Below are 24,637 nucleotides of genomic sequence, written 5' to 3' on the forward strand. Positions count from 1 at the left end.
GACGAGTGATTTGATCTCGATGAACGGTGAAAAGACAGGGTGTATGCATCGGGGGGTTGTGTCTATTCTACGTTTACGCCCACAACGCGGTATAGAAATCAGCCCTGCGCGGGCTACCCTGACTAGGGGTTGCTTCCAACCCCTAGTTGGTAGGCGGAGCCTCGAAATCATTGGTGATCTTCTCTCTTCCTACGAGTCGTCGTGTGCCGAGAACACCTCTCCTTGTCAGGCTCCTTTGGTTAATCTTGCGAATTGCTTTTCAAACTGCGTCCCGATAAACTTTGTTCCGAATCGGGTATGTAACTGATTTTCCTCGAACAGATTAGGATTTCTTCTCGATCGTTGGATTATGACCTGATATCTATCGACTTATTCGTGTTTATTTCAACGTTGCAACATTTACTTGTACTTTAATTTATTTACACATTAAATAAGGGTTACATTACCGTACTTTTATAATATAGCTGTCCCTTGCACTCTCTAGCCTTTGTTCTTAAGCTACCATAAACAATTTATGTTGCAGATGAAAAGAACAGCTTGTTGTTGGATAGTAATTAACTTAAAAATCTGAAAAATATTGTTTTTACCTTTATTCGAATCCTTGCACGCTATGAAAACAGCACCACTATAGCCATCTAAAGGCAAAGCGTCTAAAATAACAGAACCAAACCAGTGACTTCATCGAGCGTGCACGAGACCTAACATACAGACCTATCTTCACCTGTGGGAGTTTAGGAACCCGAAAATTATAACCCCTTCGTTGAGAACAAAGAAACATCCAGTCTGTAATCATTGCCTACGTTGTAATTATAGTTCGCGTATTCACTCAAGGATTTCGCTAGTGTCGAAATATTGTAGAGGTCTTCTCAGTCTGTGGAGAAGCTACTCCCTGCTTTACCCGAGGGGGAATAAAGAAGTACACTTTACGAGAGACTACTCGTCGGTGCTTTAATTAATTTGCACTTGAAATATTTACAATGTCACTATGTACACGAAATTTAGTTACTAGAACTTAATTTAAGATTAAATATTCTACTGAGTTCTGTATTTCTAATTAAACTATTATTTGTACGTGCATAAAATTACTGGTTCTAATTGTAGGAAAACTAAGACCGATCGCCTGTTAACAGCTCGGCGGTTCGAGGAAGAAGCAGGTAGAAAGTGGCTTTCTGTTTTTCCCGGGAAAATGCCACCCCCAAACCGGAAGTAGAGGTCGCTATTTAAATCATGAAAATTTACAGGAAATGTACTTTCCGACGGGATTGCGCGCCGGTATCAGAGGTCGCCACTATATTATCATGAGAATGAATCAGAATGCATGCGCACAAAACAAGAAGAATTTTAGATCATATTTTTCTGTAACTCTCTGTTACCTCGTGTCTTTCCTTTACCCCGTAAACCTAATGTGATTCCACATTATTGAATGAAACCAAGGTTCTTTGATGTTTTGTATAACATCAAAGTGAATTTCTTTATGAAGAACTGATGATATTGTTATAAAAGATTATTATAACTGTTATAATGTGAATATCAATGGATATTGCATTTGCATGTTTATTATCGTGACAGTGAATTACGTCATCGTAAGTTTCAATAATATAACATGAATGACTATTTGATATTTATTGATCGTCAAACTTTTCGTTCAACGTCGTTGACTGTGACCTTTGTAGGATGACAGTAAAGTTCGTAAAAATATCACACGAAACTAGTATTTTGTTTTTGCATCATACTGACAATCCTGAACGAATATTAGAACATGCACGATTAAAGCTAAATAAAAAGTTCAACTATTCCATATCTGTCATTTTTAATGTATTATTAGAAATCGAGCATAACATGTATATATGTATACGTACGAATATGTATACTATAATTGTGACAAATTTAAACTGCACTCTATTACTGCAACATTTGACAAATTACGTCTTTGTGTCGCGAATCATTTTCTTCATAAATAATTTTAAAAATATGAAGTATAATAAACAGTTATACATAAGTGTATTTCTTTCATCAGCTCTAAAGGATTTGGGCATTATTTCTCAAGAGATATCAATGAGATATGCAGGATCAGGCTAAACACAGGCATCCATTAACTTTATTGTATGAATATTTTGGTAATATTGGATTTAATAGTAGCATAAATTCAAAAGATGTCAATAGAATCACCATTCATTCGTACCATCGAATGGGATATGATGGACAAAACAAAGTTCTTTCCACTCAGTATGCTTTCATCATTTTCTGTGCGCTGCTGTTTGTATCCACTAACAGTGATCAAAACACGTCTACAAATTCAGAGGCAAAATCATATGTACAATGGTAAATTTGCTTTTAATTATCTTTTGTTGTTCAATGTTAATCAGAGTTCATAATTTTTGTAGGAACATTGGATGCTTACAGAAAGATTTACCAAGCTGAAGGTGTATCGGGCCTTTATAGAGGATTTTGGATAAGTTCTATACAAATTGTATCTGGTGTATTTTATGTATCAACATATGAAGGTGTGCGTCATGTACTTGGACAGAATGGTGTACTAGGTAATTTAGACTCAAGAGTTAAAGGATTAATTGCCGGTGGTGCTGCTAGTTTGGTAGGGCAAACAATAGTAGTTCCTTTTGATATTTTAAGTCAACACCTAATGGTTCTTGGGATCAGTAATAAAAAAAAAAACAGTTATTATGTAGATAAGGTAAGCACATGAAAGCAGCTAACTGTTAATATATGTTATTTTTTCGTTTATATATCATTTATAGGTGAATATGAATCCATTGGGTTTAACTTTTGAACCTGGGACATCTCGTGCACAGATTTCCATGGACATTATTAAATCAATATATCAGAGAGATGGTTACAGAGGTTTTTATCGGGGATATATTGCATCACTCTGTGCTTATGTTCCCAATAGTGCACTTTGGTGGGGGCTGTATATATCTTACCAAGGTTGTTGTCTTAAAATAAAAGCTGGCACATTTAATTAATTCTGAATAATAATCTTTTTCTGTTGTTAACAGAGGAACTTATACGTTTGTTTCCTGAATGGGTCTCTCACTTGTTTATTCAAGCTGTTGCTGGAACATTGGGAGGGTTTACTACCACAATCATAACAAATCCTCTAGATGTCGTGCGGGCAAGGTTACAAGTACAAAGATTAGATAGTATGTTAAATGCATTCAAAGTTCTTTGGACAGAAGAGAAGTTACAGATGTTTACTAAAGGACTATCTGCGCGTCTTTTACAGTCAGCTTGTTTTAGTTTTTCAATAATTATAGGATACGAAACTATTAAAAGATTGAGTATAACTGAAGAGTACAAAGAATACGTTAGATGGTAAACTTGTCTTTCGAACTTTCAGAAAATTATTTCTACGTCAGTGCATTTTGTTTGACGATTTCTGTTCCATACAGTAATAATAAATGTGCACCAAAGAACAAAGGATGAGATCGTAGCGGTCCATTCACAAAACAAAATTGATGATTATGATTAATAGATTTAATAAAAATTAAAATATTTGCTTTAAGCAATAAACAATGAATAACTATGAATTTTAACATAGTCACATACTGCTTACATTTATCATTTTTTCCTAATATACATTCAGTGTAATGTACCCGACACGTTCAAAAAGAGAACATATGTTTAGCGTAAAAATGCATTTTATATTATTTTTTTCATGCACAGTACGAGGTACGAATTTCATAGCATACGTTAGAAGTATTGCTGTGATAAAGCATCTCTATCGAAGCAAGTAAATTTTCTATAAAATGAAATTGTATAGCTAGATTATGTTGTATGCCAAATGTATGTAAAAAGCGAATAAACTTGTTAGTTCTATTGAATTACAACATACCTTGATTATTCATTTGAGTGATTCAGGATAAGTTGTAGGATAAACTAAACAACAATTTTTCGGTTATTTTTTATTATAAAGGACAGCATATTGATAGACACATTGTTTCGAAGGTACTTAAGTGGTCTCGATAACGTGGCTTTCGTACATGAATCGATAGTTTTTTTAATGTACGCGTGCTATTTACTTAGAAATTACATAGTACATGGTCTCCATTTTCCTTCGCATTATTTATATCGTATATACAGGCCAGGGAAATTTATTCGATCCCTTGTGTATGCGAATTCCATACATTATCACGTTCTCACTGCTACATACGTACAACAAATGAATAACGCGTTACCACATTTTACGTGGCGCAAGTTTTACGTGTATTATTATATGGAGCATCGAATCTTTGGGTAGCCAAGAGTTTGTATGTACATACAGAAATAACTTCTGAGAACAGTTTTCCTCGATGAAGATGATCCATGAATTGATTAATTATCTTTCCCATTATTTCATGCATTTTGACACAACAAGAATATAGATTCAGATTAATTGTATTAATTGAACAGTATCGAGCAAAGTAGGCTTCCCTCGGGAGAACAGGAATTTTCAAAACCTTAATTTTGACAATATTAATATTAATAGTGATTTAGATACAAAATAATATAATTTTTAATGATTAAATATTACAAAGTTCCGTATATAATTAAGAAATGTAACATGGATATTAATTCGAATACTCCAGCAAGTGGTGGGGACCTCAAGCCTATATGTATGTATACATATATGGGACTACTCGTCACGCTGCCATTCTCCTCGTGGCTTCATACAGAGAGAGGCGAGAATCCGGCGAAGAGAAAACTTTTTGGGTCGGGTTCGTTATTTTCGAGCGGTATCATTATTTTCCCTCAGAAAGTTTACCGTGCTCCTGCTGGATACTGTACAAGTTACTGTAGAAAGTTATGAAAGAAATTTAAATTTGGCGCTCTAATATGGTGTGCGAACAAGACGCCCGCCGAGTGACGTTACTAGTCAGAATACTGTTTCCGGTGTAACTGTAATATTCTTTTTTTCATTACTTTTGTGTAAACGTCGTAGTCAGAAAAAACAACAATATTTTTCAATGTTTACTAACATATTAGTGTTTGTCGAAAAATATTATTATTTTAAAATTCTCAAATATTAACCATCTTACAGTATCTACATTGACTAGCGCAGTTACGACGCCGACCAATTGCACACACCACGTTTCGCGTCAGTAAATTTTTTCAAAAGACGCGATTACTTTGGCAATCGGTTGTTTTTCGTGTTTAAAAGTGTTTGACAAATGAATATAAGCGTGGACAGTGTGAAAAGTGATTCGGACAATAGAACTGATTGGATGTGTATGAAAATTCAGCAGCTTTTGGACAGCACGAGCAAAGCAATCTTCACGGCGTGGTTAGCCACAGTAAGTGAATCATTCATTTCGTTATCAGACATTTTTCCATTCTTTTTTTTCCATGATTCTGCTTATGTTTAGTCTTACACGTAAAGAATAAATGTAACGCAGCTAAAAATAAGCGAATTCAGAATCGAAACTGAATCACCGATAGATTTTTTCACATATATTGTAATTTTTAGTATGACGCTTTAATACGACAGGATAGAATCAATACGTAATAATACTGAATTTATTTTTACTCGAACAAGCATGTGCGTGTATTTCTGTTGAGCACGCGCATTTTTACAATGTTTCATACATTTATACGTTTTAAATAGCTAACTTTACGATATTCTAATATTTACAATTACATGGCAATGTTGTATATACACCGATAGATGCATGTGTTAACTTTCATAAAAATAATACAATATCGCAAAAATATTCAGCGCCATCTATCAAGTAGACGAGGAAGTATTATTTCTTGATCGAATAAAGATTGTCTATCACGGTAATCGAACGGAATTGATTCGTAAACAAGCAGTAGGTTAGACGTTGAAACGTTCAATGAGTTGAAACAACGCGTTCGAAATTGAACTTGCGACAGCAAACAATCAACCACCGTCAATTATTTCGAAATAATGTTGTTTAATATTACCTAGTCTACGACCTTGTTATTGCATCCGTTGATTAAGTTACATCGGCCTTGGTACTTGTTTCACGCTACATTAGTCTTGTCGTAAATATGCACGGGGAACGACTACGGCGATCAATTTCGTTCGACGGCTTTCGATTGTCAGTCTTTTCACCACACTTGACTCCCTTAGGAACGGGACGTATAGGAGCAAAGAAAAAAAAAAAACAAGAAAAAAGATAAATGACGTGCAACGTACGCAAAAATCGCCGCGATGTTTCTTGCTGCACCGATGTTGCATCTGTCGATGGAACGATTTATGGTGGTTAGCTAAGAGGCTACAAAGTGTCGAAGATATCCGAACGTAAAAACAGAAACGACCGATTTGGCTCGATTTACGGCGCCGTCGTCCGCAATTCGATTCCCTAGATCCTTTTCTCGTCGGAGGTACAAAACGCGAAACTATGTTGCTTCTATGTACATATACAACGAGCGAAACAAGGGTATAGCGTGTTGCTCGTCACGCTACCTCATGGTCCACTTTTCGTCACGTAAAACTCGACGATAGGATAATAAATACGTAAGGGTGATTTCGTGATGTCTCCGCACCAGCTCTCGGTTTGTCCTTTGATTAGAAGGAGGAGGAGGGGGGACCGGTGAGCTGTTGTCGCTTCGGGATTCCATTTAGTTTCTTCCTGCCTTCTCGACCTGAACCATTCGTAGGAGTTTAATCCAGGTTTAAATCGAAAATTAGTCTACAATCACGTATCCCGGAAACGGATCGCGCGTTCGCGACGAGGCCCGGGCCGGGCCCCCGTGTGACGTCACATCCCTCCGCTGGGTAGTCCAGTCGCGACTCCTCCGTCGCTACTCTGACTGACGCTGCTGTAGCTGACGCTGCTCGCCTGGCCGCCGGTATTCGCTCCGGAAACGTACTGTAATCAGAATTATATTTTCAAAAAAGATTTGTCGTCATCTTTCATCGTGATCGGTGTGTGCTTTCGGTGCGAGTACGTGAATAGAAACAGATTCGATTGATATGTCGTATAGAGGTAGGATTATATCTTCTTATACGGATTAGCCAGGTAAACAGGGATTTAGGTCAGTTGTTTCTGAGAAACGCGTTCTTGTAGAAACGCTTCCCGGAATTGTTGATACTGTGATGTTTATCTTTATTATTTACACGTGGGTAGTACAGGGAAGGCAATTCTCTCTTGCAATATTCTAACAATTTGATTATTAAATAAAAATAGAAATTGTTAGTTCGGAGTCCGAAAATTTGTTGGTTTCGTCGTGAAACATTCTGTACATTGGAAGTAACTACTAGCTCGTCGATAGAGAAAGAATTTCTATGGCAATGGAATGAAAAATGATAGCGAAAGGTAGTAGATACATATACGGGCGTGTCGGTTAATGCTTTTCGTGTATCAGGATAAATTATCTTAAATCGTTCAGGTGTCGTGTACCGAGCGATATCGATGCACGTATGCCCGCATCACCTACTTTTCCATAATCCTGCTTGCTTCATCATTGAGAGCGATGCTCTATCTTTCCATCGTGTTTTCACGCTTTATCACAGATGACCCGGCTCATTTTTACCCGCGAAATTGGAGTAACATTCATTTCCTGTTTTCAATAGAATGCACCCGAGATATAATCTTGCCTTTGTTTTCCAATCACTTTCGACTGGGAGTACATTTTGGAAATGGATCACTTCGAGGAGCAAACTTATCGAAACTTTAATTTCCACCTTTTTTTTTAGCTATTCACGTATCGATCGATCAGTTTGTTGTATAGCAATGTTTCCTCGGATTTGTCTTTTCAATTTTCCTCTTGGAAAGTTTCCAATTGTTGCGATGAAAATGCTTTTAAGTGAAAGATAATACCCGCTTGATAGTGTTCGTTGATTAAATGGAACGGCACTATCGCTTCGTAACTTTATCGTAACTAACAGCAATAACCATTAACGAAGAGCTAGTAGATTTATAGAATTGCATAAATTTGAAAAATAATAAAAATAGACAAGGGATTCGGTCGGACGCGACAATATTGTTTCGTCGGTTCGATCTCAAGGGATGGTTGGTGTGTCAACGCAAGAAGTTTCCTTTCCCACTCTATTGAACACGAAATTCTCCAGAGAATTCTCTACTAGATCGGGTTTCTTGTTTCTTTCTGCTTCTCGATACAAGTCTTGTATTTTTACGATAGTCCTCCAGTGGATTAACGGGAAAGAAATCGAATAGATGAAACGTTTATATGAATTTTTGTTATTAATTATTCGTGCTAAATCGATCAGTGAAAGCGCAAGATGGGAGCGATTATTGTTGAAAAATTCTTAATTGAGATACAGCCTGATTTAACCTCGAACCGTAGCAAAGTCGACTTCCGATGCTACTCGAAGTTACTCGAACCGTCTAATTAGCGCGTCGCGAAATATTCGAGAGGATTCATCGAAGAGTCTCTCTAGGAAACTCGATCGAATCGCTAAAGGAAGAAATTTTCAAGCATAAAAAAGGAATAAGCAGAACCGCGGGCATCGCGTTTTCAAGCGCATTTACTCCTGCCGGCTAATTAAAATAAAACTTTCTACCTTTTAATTACGGTTCCTACGTTATTCGCGATGAATATTTTTTCTCTTCGTTCATGAGCCGGGCAACGACGAATCCTCGCGCAGGGCAAAATTATCGAGCAGGCTGATGTTCAACTTTAATTAAATTCCTTTACGCGACCGAACCTCTCCTTGCCCTTCTGAAAATTCCATCGAAACGAAACGATCGGTTCTATCCATCGACCCGGTAATTAACTAATTTCAAAGCCAAGTTTCGCTTATTCAGTTACGATGTCGAAGTGCAATGAGGTTTCTACGAACACAGATATCAGTGCCTTTTTAGCCAAATTACACTGTGCCCTTTTATCCAAAGACACCTTGGATCTAATATGGTACAAGTTGTTCGCGATAAAACAAGCCGAAAAGTCCTTTACCATTTTGCAATCGGAGGCTTCGTTCACGAGTTATAAGCGGTAGAAAGTTGGATCCTCGACTTCCGGGGTACCCGTCTGTGGCGCCCCGGAAGTGGAAGAATCAATTTTTGATCGCTTATATCTCGAGAACGAAAGCGCGGATTACAAAATGGTAAAGAACTTTTCGATTTGTTTTCATACGACGAATCTGTAACCTCTATGACAAAAAGGTTGAACAGAATCAGCAATTTACAAGCTTAAGTCCTAATGAAAGTTCGAGTAACCTGGATGAACTTGATAAATCTCTGTTGGACCATTGGAACGAATCGTCTTCGTTAGTTTTTCTTCAAGAACCTTCATTCCGTGTGTCTCTACGGAATTCTCTTTTTCCTCGACAAGCCACTAATAAATGTCACGAATGAAAGGGATATCGATGCGGTAAAAACAGGGTCGTGATAAAGTCAACGTTCCGTAAGGTGTCCGTAGTAATCGCGTGACATACGATTGATGAGGATCCCTACGAGATTTATATCTTTTTTCTAAATTGTTATTTCGAAAACGACGGAACGAAGAGAGTGGTTAGAAAAAAAAAGGCCGAGGACGTGGAATGACCAGCACCGCTCCGTTTCCGACGTTTATATCTCTTCCGGCGACGGACGTGGCTCGTAACTCATGTCCCCTTGTTTTTTCGGGACTTCCACGGCGACAATTCTCTGTTTGATTCCTCGTCGCCTTTCACGAGGAATGGCACGTTGTCACCGCTCGTTTGACAAGTTTTAAAGTTTCCCGGAAATCGTGTTAATCCATCGCATCGATTCGCGATACGTCGATCTCGCGGTTAAACGTCGGGCCATCGGTGATATCCGGTATCTCGTTTTTTGAAACCGCTCTGCTCGATACGAGAACGTACGCGAGATGGGTAACTCGATTTGCTCGGTTCTTTCATTTCCTTTTGATGCTCGGTTATTTATCTATCTGTTCATTTAATAGAAGAATCGGATTGGTTGTTTGAATTTGAAGGAGATGATTGCGAAATTTTCGAATATCTTGATATGGATATCATTTTTCAAGTGGAAAGCTCGTTTCAACGCTTATCTAACCATCCATGGAACCATTGTTTCAGGTTGGTTTAAAATTTGAAATAGAAGTATGGAAGCTTTTATAGAGGTGGATAAGCTGCTGATTAAAAAGCAAGCCTTATGCAAGATGTCGTTGTTTCTAATGAAATAAGATAAGAGCAAAACTTAGAGAGAGAGAGAAAGGGATAGTTTGTTCGTGAAATAAAAGTGGAAATGGATCGTAAAGGGGATTATGATTTCAGCAGGCCAACGGGACGAGTTAACGTGAGCGAATAAACGAGCTAGCTCGAACTCCGAAACGGCCCGGATGCACCGGTGATGTATCGTTTCAGTTTGAAGGTGTAATTTAATCGTTCCATTGGGTCGATGAAAAAAAAAAGGAAAAACTAAAACAAACTGGTTATCGAAAACAAAAAGCTATGTTTCATACGCGTGTCCATTGACAAACTTCCGAAAGTAACTAACTGCGATTCTTGTTAACACTTTATCGACCAAAATCCTATTAACTATATACATATATATATTTTTTATATAGTCGTTCGTTGCGTTAAATGTTGAACAAGAAACGATGCAATTACATTTGCAAATTAGTAGATATGCACTTAGCGAACGAAGAGCGCGTAATCGGTTAATTTTATTTACCTTCCACCAGCATTCGGTGGAAGAGGTTTCCATTGAATCTGATTTCACGGCGACACGATTACGCGTTAATCGAGCAGCTGCGTCGTCGAATCAGGTTTTCGAATTCGTTACTAGAGAGGAAAAAAATAGCATCTCTTATCGCGCTGTTTCTCGCGTGGGTGATCCTTACAGGCTCGAATACGGATGGATCGATTACATTACGCCAGCCGGTAATTTAATTTACCAGTCAGTGATAAATGGACGAACGACAAGCTCGAAACAGGAGCGAATTAGGTGATTGATTTTGAATCGTTGCCCGTTTTCTCTGTTGGCCAACGTGTTCGATGATGAATTAAGTGAAACGAATCGATGGAATATACCTTTTCTTTCCCGAATTTCCGCGTATTAATTATCCAACTATTTTCATCGTTTAATTAAAACTAGTCTCTGGATGGTATTCCAATCGGTGATCAATTTTCACTGGAGAACCATCGATACGTAGGAGAACGATGATTCCCCCGTGAGCTATACGGTATTTTTATTATTCCCGTTGCATTTTTTCCTCCTTCCAAGGACCAACACCCTCGGGAATATTTCTGTTCTTTATTGGTCCCTGGTTGATTTCACTGCTCTTTCACGAACCGCTCCCTTCAACAACAATATATAGAATGCAGGGGGCTGTTAACCGACGAAAATGCTTCGGATTCCTTTCTCCAGCCAATAGATCCCTTTTCAACGATTTCCTCGATAAAACCATGCGTTCGTCGACACAATCGTCTATTGAGAATTCACGCTAACCTATCGTCGCTTTGTGTATTCCCTTTAAAGGGAAAATAATCCCTTTCGATAACTTACGATTCGTGAAGAATGCACAACAACGAGGTGGTCGAGATAAAAGGTGCATAAAGAGTATGTATCTTGCAATTTTAGGTAATACTGATTAAAAATAGTGCGTTTACCTAAGCATACAAAAGACACGTGCTGCTGGTGCAGGTGCGAGTATGTACAATACTTGTTCTAGCGTGTCAGTGATTGATAAATCCTCTAAATTCTTCTAATCAACATACCAAAACTATGTATGATTACGGGATGGTGATAGAGTCCTTCTCGCCGATAGGTATCTCTCTTTACTAAATGTGTCTCCGGGCGATTACAAAGGACAGGGTTGTCTCGGGACTGACGAAATTTCGATGCCCAAGGACGGGGGGACAAGAATGAGATACTAGAAAGATGCTTTCGAGTAGGTGTCCAACGATTCCAACGATTCCAACGATATCCCATCGTTAAATGTAGGTTTGCTCGCACGAGCTCTCTCGGCTCCCTCGAACGTGGTGCAACGAGTACGCGGAGTAGTATCTTCCGGATGCGAATCTCTGAAAAAACAGTATTACACTGGTGGGTACTCCAGCTGCTAGAATACCCTTGCAGCTTTTCATAGTACTTTGGTTTCTTTGCGATTACCGGTCGTCCAGCATCCGAGTAGCTTGATGGTTGTTCAAACTCGTGTTTTCGTTCTAAAATTCCGAGTACCAAGATGCTACACGTAATCTAGTTGTACGTAACAAATCATACAATTACGTTCTACGAGGACGTCTAATAGGATAATACTTCTAATACATCAACCGTTTGACTCGAAAATGGGATTGTTAGGATGGAGGATAAATCGGGATATTGCAACTACAAAGCAATATCATCGGGGGATACGTAGGAAATTTTGCGCCAGTATATCGGCAGTTGAGCCTAGACGAGATATTTAATGGTATCTGGAAAAGCAGGATACGTCGAGTTCTGGAATGATATGCAAATGGAAGGCAAACAGCGAATCTAATTCGTGGAAATTGGATTCGCGTGTAACGCGCACAGACTACGTCTTTCTTTCCTTCTTACTTGTCCTCCCAACTGTCTGTCTTGTCGAACTCTCCGAACTTTTCCTTCTTAACAAATAAGAAAAGTTTCTTCCGAGGTGCGTCACGGGAATGGACCAAGTTCCGCAAAGTGCAAGAAACCAATATGTTTTCAGACCCTAGTATATCAAACAGCTCCGTGCCTTTCCCCATCGAGGATCCCACGCGAACATTAACCATTTAGGAATTATTTCGAAGATTCGATGCGCGCAAGGGGAAAGAGTATATCTTTGAAATTTCTCAAATATTTCAAGTACAGATATATGTAGGCGTAGACATCCTATTTGCGCTCGAGAAACGAGGAGTTTCGAAGCAAAAGCGGTTTTATCTAACCAACAGAAAGGAAACGAACGGACCGTACCGGCATGCGAAGCGGAACGCAGATATGCTGCAAGTTATTCAAGCTCTATTCGAGTAGCCTTATCTGACAGAAAATCTTCTCTGAGAAACGGTCAACTTGAAAACTTTAGTAATCGGAATAATAAATCCTTTCTTCTTGGCGAATTTTCAACCTGACTGTATGCGATCGCTGCTTTCGCGTGTTCCCTTGACCCTTTTATATTTGGCTCGACAAACTTTCCTCTCTAAATCGAGCTAACAACTATTTCATCCTCGTTACAATTAAATTTTCCTACCGATGTTTCCTCGCTGAAATTCTAATGGAATTTGTACGGAGCTGGATCGTTCTATTTTTGGAAAAATTACCGATCGGCGTACATCACTTAACGGTAGCAAATATTTTATCGCGATAACGTCGGAGTGCTTCTAAAATAAAACTGTTCATCAGAAATTCATTGATATCGACTAGTGAAAAAAGCACATTCGTAGCGACGATTAATAAAGAAATTACTTGAATGAACAGCACCATAATCCGCAAGGGGTTGAATAACACTCGGAGAAAGTTCTCCCTTGTAAGAAAATAACGATGCAAGTTTATTACTTGGTTCGTGTATACGCACCGGTTGGTTCGACGAAAACTACCCTATCGTAGAAAGAAAACCTAAGCGTTTCCGTGTATCGTATAACTTCGAAAGAATATCGGCAGGGTAGGAGTGGATCTAGGTTGAACGTAGAGCAAAACGTCGGCATAAATAGCGGGACTATCTTCGACGTGTTCTCTGAAATACAAAGGAGTAATCGGTATCCGTAGCTCGGTTCCAAAATAAAGGGTGCTTCGACCTCTCGCCGAGTCGAATACAAAATACGATTAACTAGCTATTGCGTTCGCTGAGATAACAGTCTGCTACGTGACTCGATCGTAATTTATCCAATCTAAGACAGACTTGTTCGTTTTACCTAAAATAAGGAAACCAACGTGAAACCTCTTGTACCCTCGACGTGGGCGTTTTCCAAGCGAAACGCGTACACGTGGGATCTTCCGCAGGAAATACGAATATTTTATACTCACTTGACTTGGTTTACATCTGAATGCGGGCTGATATCGCCGTCTCATCCGTCTGGGACAGCAGGCGCACAAGATTCTCACGAAAGCTCTGCAAAACGAAAGGAAAACTTTGTTGTAATTCGACAGGGGCGATGTTTACGACCAGCTCTTCGTAATACATTGCCTCTCGGGATACTCTTAATTAATAATAAGAGTTGATATCAAAATCTTACCGAATCGAACTTCAGTTCTATAGAGGAATAAAAGTTGGAGGAAAAGTTAAACTCGAACGTTTCACGGTGTTTGCCGGAAGCTAATTATCAAAACGATTCGAGCCAACTTTCTTGCGAGAAGTTTCCCCTCGAATCAACTCCGAGATTTGAAAAGATTTTTCGAATCGCTCGAGCGACAGAACGCGGAGCCAATAACGCAACCTTCGCCGTAGGAAAATGTAAAACCTTGCTCGAAAGTTGGTCACATCGTCGACTGCTCGCGTTTTTAACGTCAGCATCGCATGACTGAGAACGCTGTTTCGAATATCGCGCGCAACTATTTGCATAAGCCACATCACGGTGGAAGCGTGACATGCGACCTCTAATACAAACATCAGAATTTCATTTTCCACTCTATAAACAGTCTTTCTGAAAGACCCCGTTCGGCTGGTTCAATTTCAACTCTGACCTTCCGGCGAAATGAAATTTTACATTTCGTAATTATGCGCAAAGTACATATTTACATTGTCGCTTACATATTTTCGGTCAAAGCAACGCAACGAAGTACTCGATTCTGCGGTACTTTATACATACGCGTTTAACGACGATCAAACCCCCTTTTAACGATAATGTTACAACTGCACGGTCATTCGAAAGATACGTATCTACCAAAGTACACGTAGTCCTTGGTTATCTCGTTCTCGAACAAAGTTACCCCTACCACAAAAGTCGCTTACACCTTTGTGATAGTCCAGTTCTGGATCTGTCGTTGCTGAAGTTCCGCAGAAATGTCGATGTTTCCAATCCATTCTCGACCTTTAACTCCGTTCATCCTCGTTCTCTGCCACACCGCTTCCTCTATCATGGTACCTCAGAGCTACCTCGAACTACATCGTCAAGAAACTCCAGGAAGAGATCGTGGATTCATCGTCGAAGACGTGGCGGTTGATCAGCGTGAACGGGAAGAATTCTCAAAGTCGATCCCTTGTGTCAAGAGTTTCTTGACAAAGTACATAGAGAAACCAGCCTGGACTTCGTTCATGGTTCTGGACGGAGATAAGAACCCCCAGGAGTTTGCCCACTCGCTCGCGACGAGTTTGGATTCCAAGTTCGCGTTCTTCAAGTCCTCTGCTGATCTGGACTTTGACGTACTTCAACCAGCATTCGCTACGATCCTTCTGATGTTAAACGCCACCAGCCTCGACGATAGTTTCTACGTATTGGACCCCTGTGATCGGGGCTGTCCTTTCGTCTGCGTGCTGACGACCACCTTCCCGGACGAACAGAGTTTCCTGGATCAATCGGATATTCTGGTTCAGTCCATGTGGACGAGAAGAATTTCGAAGGTGATAGTTTTAGCAAAGGTTCGCGATACGATTCTTGCTGCCGGTAGCCGGACCTTTCAACCGAATCAGCTCTGCGTACCTTCGTCTACTGTTGTCTTGGACGAATGCAAAGAGAACTCGTGGAGCAAACTGAAAAAGATTCGCGCGCCAAGATGGAACGAGTGTATTCTGAAGGTGGCCTACTTTGACAAATCGCCTCAAGTGATCACGGTGAATGGTTCGGAACATCTGAAGGGGTTCGAGGGAAGCTTGATCGAGGAGGTGATGAGAGGGCAGTGGATTGATCGGGAGAAGGTAGAATGGAACGACAACACTAGTTTCGCGGAACAGGTACAAATGCTTCTCTACGATGACGTCATGGCTGACCTGGTGGTAGGTGGAATTCTGCAACAGTCTAACGACGAAATTGGTTACTCTTCCACCTACGACATGTTGAAGGTGGTCTGGCTAATCCCAAAGGTACCCAATGTATCCTTGAAAGGGTTGATTCAGCCCTTCGATTCGTACGTTTGGGCGGCTGTAGGTGGATCCTTGTTGCTCGGCGGTGTTATCAAGACCTTTCTGAGTCGCGATTTGACGTGGTTGGACATATTTGCCTTGATAATCGGCGTGCCCACCGTTAAACAACCCAGTAAACTCTCCGGTAAGATTCAGTTCGTCTCGTGGAGCATATTTGGATTATTTCTAACACAACTGTACGTGGATTCGCTGGCTGATCAGCTGATTAACGTGTCAGACTTCAAACTCGAAACCATGAAGGAATTGGTGGATTCGTCGTTCGAAATTGGAGGTACAGCGGCGTTCACGAGTCTTTTCGACACATTCAAAGATGTCGACGAGAGTCTGTCACAGATACGCGAGAGATTCGTCACGTTCGATCAGATTACGTATCTGAAACAATACCAGGATCTGTTGGCGGGAAGAAACAATTCTTTCGCTTTGGTCGTCGTGTTGAATTCCTCGCGCAGCCATGCTATCGAAACGGTGCACTCGTACACCATAACCACCGAGCCGATATGTAATTTTCCGCTCGCACTGGCCACGTGGAAAGGATTTCCGTATCTTCAGCGTATCAACGAGAAGATCATGCGACTGATCGATTACGGCTTCCTGGATTTTATGATCAATATGGCGATATCGAAGGACGCGTTCGCCATGTTCGCGATCGCCGAAGACGAAGCGTACAAAATGGAGCTTCATTTGCAACAATTCGTTCCAGCTTTCCTTCTCGTGATCATGGGATTCTCCGTTGGATTTATTCTACTTATTATTGAAATCATTTTTCACCCGTCTAAGCTTCTCGAATAACATTCAATTGTTTTTGGTTAAATAATTAAATTTTGTCACGCGAAACAAATTGTTGCCGTTCTTGAGAGAAGGACGAACGGCTGGATATCGTTTAACCATAGATTATCGGCTCTCGCTTCTATGAATTATAGACGGATATTGGATTGCGGCTGAGCGGACGCTCGCGCGAGTTAGGCGTGCTGTAACCTTTCCGTCGAACCCGTCAAAGTAGCCGATCCGTGTCAAGGACATACACGATACTCGAGTAATTTGTGCGGTGACATCGTTCGTTACCTGTTCTACACCGTTCCCCGTTGATTCCGTGCATCCTGTGAAAATGGCGAACAATGAAAATCCAATAGACGTATTTAATCGGACGCAATGATATTCATGCCGTGCGTCGCCGACCTTTCGGACGAATTCTCAGGGAGCCGAGATGTCGAAGCCCAAAGAGAACGATAACCTGTGTTAACGCGAAAGAAAGGCGAGGATATCCATCTTTCTCGATACTTAATTTCGTCCCTTGGTTATATCCAACTCGAAAAATAATCCCCGTCCGGTCGTTCACTGGCTTATTCACGATCGAATCAGCTGCCATTCGAAGCCGTGGCTCGTGATCGAACCCAGGCAACGTTCTTGACCGAAGACGATCTATTACCTGTCGTAAAAAGGAACGTCATTTCGGTGAATCCGTACGGAAGAAGGGAAAACGAAGTCGTAAAGACGTTCCTGGCGAACGGGACGATATAATGAATTACGCTGGCTGCTATTCAACCTTACAGCCTACCAACGTATTACCCGCCAGCGTAATTATCTTTTTGTTTTCGATAATCGACCAGGGTATTAAGTTTCAATTTCGTCGTCACTCTAAATCCGTTCGTTTTCTCGAGAATGGCCTTCGTCTCGTCGTTGAAACCGACTTATGGCGACGGGCATTAAGTCGAGCATCCCCCATTAGCATAGCGTAAAGCGAAGGAAGCAACCGAGGAAAATTGCTGGAAACGATCGTCGCATTTACGTATCCATTTCTATGCTCGTTGGATCCTATCGTTTGCCCGTCACCGGACAAACGAAACTACATTATGTCGTTAATGTCGTCTCTGTATATCGCGGACAAAAATTACTCAAAACTTGGCGCAACGTGGTAGATAAATTTCCAAGCGCAACAAAGAACGGGAATTCTTATTTTCATTTTTATTCCTTTTAACCCTGGAGAAAAAGCCGGTGTCGTTAGCGAAACCCGCGACTGTTTTCTTCTAACTTTCTTAATTTTAGAAATATGTAAATGTATTCCCGCGAATTTTCCTAAGTTTTTTTCAACTATATACAGTGGCGGGGGCGAAAGTAGGATGTAGGTGAATGGTTAAGCGGAAAAATCCTCGACTTTAAGAAATGAAAATGAAAAAGAATTTGTATAGAAATGATGTTGTAACGTTAAAGTTAATTTGGGTCGAAGCGATGGAAAGATATCTTGTCTGATTCTTAGTCTCTTGTTTGTATACCGGGTAATCGAGTCTCTTCTCTGGGTTTCAACTCCTCTCTCTTTGAAATTGAAAGAAGTTGTTGAACCTTTGAGCCGGAAAAGCGAGTGAATCGCGTGGAAAAGCAGGTCGAAAGGAAAGCCGCCTTTCTGGAGCAAGGGTTTTCGCTGACGAATATTAATATCGGTATGTTTCTCGCCTTGCACCGGTAATTGCTGACCCTTATTACCTGCTACCGCTTCGAATTACGAGCTTCTGAACTGGTGCACAGCTGAAGCAGGCCGTTTTCAGGCAGCCGCAATTTCGTTGAGCTTAACAAATCTAGTTAACTTGCTATAATATCATCGACGCCCCTCTGTTTTCCAACTCCGCCGTTATCGATACCCCTTTACACCACGAAATTCCTGTTAAATCCATCCACCTTTTTAACTCCTCCCTTACGGTCGAATTTATCAAAAATATAGCCATCGAATTAGGACCACTATAAATTTTCAACATTTTTCATGTTTTCCGTAAAATTAAAAGATCTGTTCAAATTGTAATGATATAATAATTTATTAGCTACTAGCATAATACACTACTACTGTACATAACATTATTAACACATGTTAATATCTTGTATTTCCGGCATGCTTCACGTTGCTTTTTATATCTTCGTTGTTTTCCCAAATATCTGTAATTTTTATTTTCAACTCAGATAATGTAGTGCTTGGAGAGTTGTAAACTAGTCTTTTCAGTAGGCTTCAGACAAACACTCGCACGGCCCTAAATCACAATAGTAACAAATCTATTGCTAAGTATACCTGGTTATCAATGTATTTAGTAATAATTTGAATGACCTAAGACAATCTTCCATATATTCCATAAAAGTGAAATTTTCGTACGTGGTCCTAATTCGATGGCCAGGGACTGTACGTTGCTAAAACTTTTGACGCGCCTGAAAATCTCTAAGAATTTATAACTTATCTATGGGAGCTTACTTTCGAAGCTTAGAACTTGAAATTTTAAACTTTCGTTGTATATTATCTATTAAGGAGGCTGTGTATAATCAAGAAAGAATATAAGATTTTACGATCAGGATCCTGTTTTATCTCAATTTTCTAGTCGCAGCGGTTTTAGAGACGGATTATGTATTCGCACGATCCTATCGGCTCGGCCGGCCATAACGGAAAGGAAAACTGTTTCCGTGCTCGAAGGGAAATGCGACGGAACTTCGTTTTCGATGCTCGTTTATCGTGTTATCGTTGTTTGCTAAACTTGTAAAAAATGAGTGGGTCTACGTACTCGGTTGAAGCGAAAATCGATCACCCTTCTTAATTTTATTTCACTTTATACGTATCGTACAATTTTGAATCGTTTATTTTACAATATTTATATACATTCTCCAATGAATCACAATAAAGGAAAATATATGACTTTCTCTTTGTTTCGCTAATTATATAATGAACGCCTGGTGTACAGGATAATCCATTTAACTCGGCATAAGGAAGTATAATATTTTCCTGTTTAGCGGTCTGTTGTTACTGCCCGCAAGCAGCTAGTGACGATAAAACAATTTATCGTGGCGATCAGCATTACAGAATTTGTGGGTCGTCCGTGAAAATTCATCTCCAAGAACATTTGTCAAATCCGAAGGCGAATTTGGATCGCGCCAGTCGATAACTTTATATTCTACCGTAGCTGGCAACTTCCTCTCGGTATCCTTGCTTCATCCCTCAGTCACCGCCCCTTTTCGAACCTTCTTTTCCGCTGGCGTGCATTGAAATGCCAACGATGCTACGTATGTAGCGGGGACCGGAAATGCGTCGAATCACGATGGATCGTTCCTCGGAGGGACACTTTAAATCGTGTCTCGCATTGTTTCACCCGAAATCGTTTACACCAGGGGTGGGCAATTGTTTTGGCTCGGGAGCCACTCTGTGGAAGCGAAGGTAAGCGGAGGGCCGCACCTTTTAAAATGGTTGCATTTCAGAAAGGTACAAATTGTACCATAAAAATCAGTAAATATAAATTCAATAAAATAGTGGCAGTTTTATTCAATTTATTTAAATACGAATCTTCGGTTGCGCACGGGAAGAAAATCTCGGTTCAAGGAGGATTTTTCTGACTGTCTTGGCGGGCCACTAAAAAATTCTTAGCGGATCGCTATTTGCCCACCCCTGGTTTACACGATGAAGGAAAGAAAGACGAGAGACAACGGTAGGAAATAATCTGCGCTGTCGAAGCTGCTATTATACAAAAAGAAAAATAAGAAAATTGAAGGAAGAAATAATGGTGCGGAAACGTTCGGTACATTGAGTTTTACGAGTGTCGCTCTTCAGATTCTTTTTTCTACCGCGTTCGATCGGGGTTGGAATAGAATTCTTGTTTCGAAACCTTTATGACATGGCGGAGAAACGTTTCACGTAATCAGAAGGAGAAATCGTATCGATGATTAATTACCTCATTATGGTTGGAAATTAATTAAAAGACAGTGGAGGAATGGCATTATTCTTGAAGTTTATTTGATGGCGACCATTTTACAATCGTCGGGAATTATTTTCTTAACACGTTGCCTCGGTAGAATACTTAATCCTAACATTTTCAGCCAATCTCATACAAATTCATAGCTTTTCACCGAACGTTTTACTTTCCCTTGATTCAAAATCCATGAAATAAACAGAGGAAACAAATTTTGAAGGAAGAAGCAAACAATTCAAGATATTCGCGCAGATTTATTCTTGTTTTTGGTCTTTCGCGAAGCGGCGACGTCGAGAGAGAAACAAAAAATATGGTTGAGGCAGATTGGCCTCGAGGGTGGAAAGGATGCTCGTGGAATTTCGTACGCGACGCCGTTCTGTCGCGACGATAGATCGTCAGTTCGAAGCACACGCTCCAACTTTCGCTTCTTTTTCCCATGGTTTCGTGTTTTCAATGTTATCGCGAATCGTCATCGATCGCCTAACCACCCTTTCACAGTCTACGACCAAAGCTATCTCGAATCTCACATTTTCCTTTTCCTTATTCCCTTATCACTATTCTTGCTTGCCCTTCTACCAATGCAGTTCTGCATTAAATCTTCTGTTTTAAGTATTATAAAATAAATTGTTCGTAGACGTAAGAGAATGAGAAGTTCAAGTGCTTCGATGATATTCGCTGGGAAATTTCCTTAACAAAGAGCGTTGAGTGTTTTAAATCTTTTTTCAATTGTTATACTTTTTTAAATATCGAATCATTAACTATGAAACTCGACAAATTGTAAATAAATTTTTTTAGTCAGCAGAATTAATGTATTATCAATCGCCAATGGCTTTACTGGAGACACGATCCTAAATTAATAAATTGTGAAACAAACAACTACAACTAACAAATTTCAACGTTTAAGTACAGTAATTTCTCAGTTTTGCAAGAAACGAAGTACATTTTGAATAGAAAAATAATAATCTATGTTAACATCGGTACATCAAAAGATTTTTCCTTACTTAATTAACTCTTCAGATTTCTTTTCCCGATTGCACGATTCAAGAGATTACTTCGAATCCCAATAGTCCCATTACGAATGGTTAACAAGTCACGGTTTAAGATATACCGTTGAATTTCTTTCTTTCGGCATCGAATGAAAAATATTCATGAAACGATTCGATGCTTCGTATTATTCATTGCCGGTGGGGGTCTTGTTCGATCAATCGATAAACACTTTAGGGAGAACTGTATATCGGATAACTCTGGTGTAGATAGACCGCCATTAATTCAGGCAGCTTTTTAATCGTTTATTCTTGAATTTCAATGAAAACGGAAAAGAATTGTTTGAAATTCACGACAAACGAGCCCCTCTGAACTTTCCGCGCCGATTTAACTAGATCATCCATATAATAATCCCTTCCATTTCAGCGAGAAATATTGCAAAAAGCGTAGTGTTTTTTTTCTATTAGAAATCAGTATCATCAGGAACAATGTACCATTTCTTCGTTTCGTGCAAAAAGTATCTTGACCGAGCATGCGTACCATGAACGTGTTAATAACGCATACGGTGGTTGAACAATATCCATTAGCTGAAAAAGCTTACGCTTTTTCGCGGTGAAAAGCTTGCGGTGATGAAAATGTTCCGCAAGAAAGTAGCTTTTTATTCGTCTGCCCAATCACTTACGTCGAGATAACGTTACCTTTACAATATTCTTGTCGATTAGCCTCGGCTTTTCCTTTCGCGATTCTATTCGTAAAAACATGCCCTAACGATGCTCCACTTCTAAAAGAGTAACGCGACCGAGAATATTCAACATCCAAAGGTCAATTTTGAATCGTTTACGGGAACCTTTGAATCGAGCTCGTACAGGGAGAGAAGTTATAGGATAGAAGTCGAGGCCCGTTAACGAAACCGGAACTATGGGTGATTTCCGGTGCCTGTTGTCATTCGTATAGGGAGCAAATCGGGTGCAGGGTAGAGGGGGGGCTCGAAACGAACAAGGGCGGAAGATTCTCGTCTGATTGGGGCGACGCCCGTAAATGAGCTATCGGAGTTTACGTTCTAATGACAACGAAACGTGCGCCGAATGCATTTCTGTTCGGCAATCGGGTCCAGCGTGCGGCACATACCAAAACCGGAAATCGATGATGGCCGTGCGACAACGGCGCGGCGTCACCAATGAGTTTGCACGACGAAACACGCGACGCCAATTCCATCGGCAGATTCGCGTTAAAAAGTTTATCACGGACCGTTGCTACTACAATACATACCTCTGTCGATACATGCCACCGGAAATTCACTCATGACGTTGTGTACTCGTTCAAACGAACGGCATTAAACGATCAATCGCGTGTTGCTTGATCGTCGGCCCATCACGCCGCGAAAAATGCTATTCACTATCTACAGATAATTGCGGCTAATTAACGTATCTCTGTTTCTACAGGATGTTAAAAAATACCCTGAAGATCTCTACACTGCTGGATAGATCACGAAAAATTGAAGTGAAAAGTTCTGTAGCATTTTTCGATGGGATCAGTAGTTTAGCCATATTTCGTTGTTGAAAATTGACCAATCAGCGCGCAGCTTGAGTGGCAAAACCCGCGGAGTGGGAGACTAGCCTCCTCTGCCGTCGACGAATCGCGCTGCTGAGCGTCGCGCTTACGCATGCGCCGTGGGCCTTGCCACTCAAGCTGCGCGTTGATTGGTCAATTTTCAACAACGAAATGTGGCCAAACTACTGATCCCATCGAAAAATGTTACAGAACTTTTCTCTTCGATTTTTCGTGATCTATCCAGCGGTGTAGAGGTCTTCAGGGTATTTTTTAACACCCTGTATATGAACGTAATTATCAGGTTATTTATTTGTAGAACCTATACGAAACATAAGCTTGTATTATAACAGCCTCAACCTTTGACACAGCTTTTTTCCAGCCTGCTGAAACCGATTGGCATCGACGCTCGTTTCCGATTTACGCACGTGTCTCGGGTTAAATGTCTCGTGTTGTCCGATATCGCACGTGGCTCATTGAAATCTACGTTCGAACGGTTCTCGTTCATTCGTTTCCCTCTTGGTTCGATGCATTATGTATGAGAGTTTGCAACAGATTTGGAACGAGACTTGACGCGTGGAACAAGAGCGCTGCATTTCGTTCGAGGTAATCGGGATCCCGGTCTAAATACGGCTCTACGAATATACATTTGGTTAATTGAAAAATTCTGTATAGGAGGATGGTAGAATTGAACGTCTAAATTAATATCTCTGTCATAATGGTTCTCGTGGAACGAGCTGCGTAATTAACAAAATTAGTCGTGTTAAATTTTCTTTTCTCTTTCGAAATTGACGGTAATCGAAGCGACAGATTGAAACAGAAATTAAATTGGCTATTTATTTTCCATCAGCCTAGCAGCGTAGGTAGCGTTATCGATGCACGTCATCGTATTAACGGCAAAACAAAGGTGTCAGAGGCGGAAGCATAGAGAGAAGACAAAAGGTTGCGCGGTCGTGGTGGCACGACGCTCGCAGTTGCAATCACTGCATCGTGTCGTCGACGACGTCAGATGGTGACGTGACGTCAGGGACGGCAACATGTGGCGAGAAAGCCGTGAAGCGTAGAGAAATGCTGGAACCGATAGATAGCGAGTAGGTTTGCCTGGGTCCTTCGATTTATATCTCTCCTCTTATCCTGGAGTTGGAGGTGTAGCGTCGGTCCAATGATGCTAACAACATTTTCCCTCGCTCTTTCGCGTTCAGATCTGCAGACATTTCGGCGCCGAACGTCCCGACGCCGAGTCGAGACCTTGGCGACCGCTGACCGTGCTTCCCCGAGCCGAATTTACGTCGTGCTCTAATTTTCAGTACTATCCTTCGTTCAGAGGACGAGACAATGAAATTTCCTCGACTCGTTGAAATCAATTAAAGGATCGAATCGCTTAAATCCTCCCAATTCGCTTCCCGCTTCTTGTTCCCTTTTCCATTTGAAAATTAGAACTGCCAGTTGGCGATTAATTCTCTCGTTGCGCAAGG

At 40.5% G+C, this 24,637-nt stretch overlaps 4 protein-coding genes across 8 annotated transcripts in view; 3 read left to right on the forward strand and 1 right to left on the reverse strand.

Annotated features, from left to right (window-relative positions):
- The first annotated feature begins 1,312 nt into the window (after window positions 1–1,312).
- Window positions 1,313–3,675, forward strand: LOC117604056 (solute carrier family 25 member 44). 3 transcript variants are annotated; one of them, XM_034323725.2, is made up of 5 exons: window positions 1,313–1,583; window positions 2,018–2,322; window positions 2,385–2,692; window positions 2,757–2,943; window positions 3,015–3,675. In XM_034323725.2, the coding sequence occupies exons 2-5, from the start codon at window positions 2,154–2,156 to the stop codon at window positions 3,332–3,334; spliced, it is 984 nt and encodes a 327-aa protein (XP_034179616.1). In that variant the 5' UTR covers window positions 1,313–1,583; window positions 2,018–2,153; the 3' UTR covers window positions 3,335–3,675. The 3 variants fall into 3 exon arrangements, with proteins under 3 accessions (XP_034179616.1, XP_034179618.1, XP_034179617.1); XM_034323727.2 differs by lacking the exon at window positions 1,313–1,583 and adding an exon at window positions 1,584–1,685; XM_034323726.2 differs by lacking the exon at window positions 1,313–1,583 and having other exon boundaries at window positions 1,715–2,322.
- Window positions 3,676–5,015: 1,340 nt separating this feature from the next.
- The window catches only part of Adar (adenosine deaminase acting on RNA), a 78,346-nt gene continuing 58,724 nt past the window's right edge, over window positions 5,016–24,637 (forward strand). Inside the window, exon 1 of the mRNA XM_076690919.1 lies at window positions 5,016–5,288. The gene's annotated coding sequence lies outside the window, so the exon portion shown is untranslated. The remainder of the gene's footprint in view (window positions 5,289–24,637) is intronic.
- The window catches only part of Dop1R2 (dopamine receptor 2), a 49,049-nt gene continuing 30,519 nt past the window's right edge, over window positions 6,108–24,637 (reverse strand). For 2 of the 3 annotated variants that reach the window (XM_034323722.2, XM_076690923.1), the window contains 2 exons: window positions 13,869–13,953; window positions 6,108–6,830 (listed from right to left, as the gene is read on the reverse strand). In XM_034323722.2, the coding sequence (XP_034179613.1) occupies window positions 6,720–6,830; window positions 13,869–13,953 (196 nt within the window). In that variant the 3' untranslated portion in view covers window positions 6,108–6,719. Of the gene's footprint in view, window positions 6,831–11,623; window positions 11,930–13,868; window positions 13,954–24,637 lie in introns of all 3 variants that reach the window. The other variant, XR_013063025.1, reaches the window with a different exon arrangement.
- LOC117604052 (uncharacterized) lies at window positions 11,891–17,311 on the forward strand. The gene has a single exon (XM_034323720.2). It carries the CDS (start codon window positions 14,845–14,847, stop codon window positions 16,708–16,710), a length of 1,866 nt encoding a protein of 621 aa, XP_034179611.2. The 5' UTR covers window positions 11,891–14,844; the 3' UTR covers window positions 16,711–17,311.

The sequence above is a fragment of the Osmia lignaria genome, chromosome 11, assembly GCF_051020975.1.
Source record: "Osmia lignaria lignaria isolate PbOS001 chromosome 11, iyOsmLign1, whole genome shotgun sequence".
Classification (NCBI taxonomy): domain Eukaryota; kingdom Metazoa; phylum Arthropoda; class Insecta; order Hymenoptera; family Megachilidae; genus Osmia; species Osmia lignaria.